Source organism: Lactuca saligna, chromosome 7, assembly GCF_052625555.1.
Source record: "Lactuca saligna cultivar CGN05327 chromosome 7, ASM5262555v1, whole genome shotgun sequence".
Lineage (NCBI taxonomy): Eukaryota > Viridiplantae > Streptophyta > Magnoliopsida > Asterales > Asteraceae > Lactuca > Lactuca saligna.
In genome coordinates, this window is record NC_136423.1 from 62,375,634 (window position 1) to 62,379,199 (window position 3,566).

At 32.2% G+C, this 3,566-nt stretch overlaps 1 protein-coding gene across 1 annotated transcript; it reads right to left on the reverse strand.

Moving 5' to 3' along the window:
- Positions 1-2,284: 2,284 nt before the first annotated feature.
- On the reverse strand, positions 2,285-3,344 carry LOC145005602 (uncharacterized). Its single transcript, XM_078964711.1, has one exon. The coding sequence runs from the start codon at positions 3,268-3,270 to the stop codon at positions 2,506-2,508; it is 765 nt and encodes a 254-aa protein (XP_078820837.1). The 5' UTR covers positions 3,271-3,344; the 3' UTR covers positions 2,285-2,505.
- Between the last annotated feature and the right edge of the window lie 222 nt (positions 3,345-3,566).

The following is a 3,566-nucleotide window of genomic DNA, read 5'->3' on the forward strand; positions in this document are numbered from 1 at the left end:
TCCTTACCATAAGGGTTACCAATTGGTTTGCTTGTCTCGCAATGACACCATCCACCCTTCACTTTACGAATGTCATCTTCCACAAATGTGTTTTTCTGTCTAATGTCCATCCTTCATCTTCCACTGTTGAAGAATGTTACTCTTATCATGGAGATCGCATGTGATTTACCCCCCCCCCCCCCCTCCGATCTCTGGGAAGCAGCAACCAGTGAAGTTAAAATCAAAAAGTCAACATCGTTGGTAGGGTTTTTGTTGCATAATGGTTTCACTTTACAAACCAGAAATTATGAAGGAATACAAAATTTTGAATTAGAGAGAGAGAGAGAGAGAGAGAGAGAGAGAGAGACCACAACTAATCACTTGGACAATTCTTGGACACTTGTTTTAGGTGTTAGAACATGTCGGAATTTTGAAACAAACTAACGAGCTAAACTCGTAGATTTGTCATGACCCATGATATTTTACCGTCATTCAAGATTGTTAACATCATGGAATTGATGTTTGACCTGACAATTTTCCAATATAATTTTATATTGCTTAAATTTTCTTACATTGTGATACACTTTACAAATCAATTTCAAATTCTAGATTATGTTTTACCATAAGGGTTCGTTTTGTTTTTCCTATGAAAGATCTTTAACTTTTATTATAAAAACGAACCTTAATTGAAATCTTTTAATCATTGTTTGAGATAAATCAGGTTATTTTGACTTGTCGATCGTCCTTTTATAATTATTTATTTGAAAGTAATATATAGTAAAACGTTTCGTTGTTTGGGACAAAGGTGGCCGTTCCCTGTGATCCTAAAATATATAACAGGACACATACATATATACACAAACTTGTATGTCAAGATTCTTTTTTCCGTTGATTCCAAAACAGTGTTTCATGATATCGTCGCCAGGAACCTCGTGATGTGCATTTATTCTCTGTTTGTCTCCGATGGATGAATAGTAACCCGTCTTTTTCATTACCAAATCTAGAAGAGAAGGTGGGCCCCGTCGTCACAATCATGATTTTACAACCTGCCCTTCTCTCTACCCTCCCTTCTACGTAATACTTTTCGTATATTGTATCCATCCCCCTTACTATGCTCTACTTGCCATTTTTAACCTTGTCCTTTAACCAAAAGAAACTGTTCCAACTGTTAGACTTAGAAAAACAAATTAACTTCAATACATTCACTAATTTACTTTGAACTATACTTTTTTTAAATGGGATTTGAAATTGACTGAAACACAATTTTCTAACAACATGTGTTATATGATACTATATACCAAAACATAAAAAAGTTGGTATATCTTGTCAAGAACAAAGTCAGACCATTTTAATTGTTTGATGTCTTAAAAACATAATTATTCCTTTTTTTCATTGTTTATCATTTGTTATTATAAGGTATCATTAAGGATTTGGCAATATTATTGCATTTTACAGATACTTGTATTTATCTTATTAAAAGTATTATTTTTTAATAGTCTCATTATGAATAAAGTTTTAGTTGAATTATAAGTAAAGTATTACCTTTTAATGACATTAAGGACACCGTAACTGCTTTGCCTAGATTAAAATAATTTAGGGAAAAATTTTATAGCAATGTAGTTTCACAAAATTCAAAGTTTAGCTAGAATATAATCTTAAGAATGATATTTTGTAGTCATTATGATACTAAATACATCTATAACCTTAGCAAAATGGATAGATTTTGTAAACTAAAACCAATCGTAGGAATTTTATATGTGATTTATCTATCATCCGTTTCACCATTCTTTCACCCAAAAAAAGTTTATATTCCTAATATATTTATTTTTTAACTTCTATAAATTTAAAACATCCCTTTACTTTATTAAATTTTTATAAAACTGTATAACATCTTTTTTGTTATAATAACATTATGAACTCTATTATTATAATTTAAATGTTCTAATAAATTCAAAACATAAAAATATCATAAATTATATTTTCATAAAGTATTTATTAGTATTAAAATATATAATTTTTAAATAAAGTCTAAACAATAGGATTATATTTTCTATTTATGCTTAATTAATATCAGTTTTAATATATATAACAGGACATTACAAGTAATACTTATAAGTTATTACATTTAATATAAAACTTGACAATTAAATAACCAGAAATGTATGAATCAAAAACTTGAAGAACCAAAACTGTTACATGAAAATTTCACACTAAAATCAATCTCGGTGTTATATATATTATCCATTTTTATCACAATAATGTAATAAATAATACTGGGTAGAAACAAAAATATGAAAAACATAATACAAAAAATAAGATTTGATGTTGGATTAAAGATGCTAAATCCTTATTTTCTAAATCATATGTTTACATACAGGAACAAAAGTATACAATATCCGTAAAATAAAAATAAAAAATAAAAAAAATATATTATATATATTCAATTCATATTCATATTTAGTCTTAAATTTAAATGCACCAAAATTGTAGTCGTGAAAAAGGAATTGGGGCTAAAGTGTCAATTCCTTAAACTTTGGGCATGTAACGTAACGGCGTCGTTGCCGCCGTACTCGCAGATGATTTGCAACTCAGAAACCCGAGTACTCTCCCCGAACATCTCCGGTAATCATCACTTTGGCTAACCGGAAGTGAATCACAGGATTCCGTAGAAGGAAAAAGTGGCTTCGAAGGAGTCCGACGAATCTGCCGGCTCTTCATGTCCCGAAGATCCATCTCCGGCGGCGGCACCTTCACTAAGCCAAACAAAAGAACGTACCACCGTGAAGAAGAAGATTTCTTTCCCGAACCCTCACGAAGAATCTCCGGCGCCGGTTCAGAACTCATACTTGAGTTCCTATGCAACTTCTTGTAATCCAATGACCGGCTGTTTCTAACGGGTGGACTCACGGTGGTGCTTTTGACCGCTGACAGTGACTCCGACCGCCGGCAACCTGGAGGTTCTTCTTGTTTCTTTCTCCGGTGAGATTTCTCTTTTTGCTGCGGTGGATTTTTGGGGTGGCGTTGTTCGTCTATGGGAATAAGTTTGCCGCAGAATATGATGTCTTCTGCATGAGACATCATGTTTTTGTCGGAGTAATCACTCAACCCTTCCCGGAAAAACTCAAAAAAATCTTCTGTTGCTAATGATGGTGGATTCCGTTGATCTTTAAAGCCTGAGACCCCGAGATCTTGTGTTACTGGGAAATCGGTGAGGGAAAGTGTTTCCACTTCGGCTTCGGCTTCGGCTTCTTGATCATTTTGAACATTGTTATGGATAATTTCGTCACCCATTTCACACAGTAATATGGTGTTTGTGTGTATTGAGAGAGAAAGTGTATGGAGATTGTGAAATGGAATTGATAAAGAACAAAAAGAGAAATATAAAGGGGTGTGGATGAAGGACGAAAACAAAAGAGGGTTATTCTACAGACTTTCCATTTTGAAAATTCATATTTTTATAATTTTATTGATAAAATTTGAATACGTACGGCTTTTATTTAAGTTTTATTTATTTAAACTAATGGAATGTGTATACAACATATGTTCAACAAGATAACCTATATTTTTAAACTATATTTTTAAACAGC

Excerpts from the sequence above, each read along its gene's own strand:
- LOC145005602 (XM_078964711.1), bottom strand. The coding sequence starts at position 3,270 with ATGGGTGACGAAATTATCCATAACAATGTTCAAAATGATCAAGAAGCC.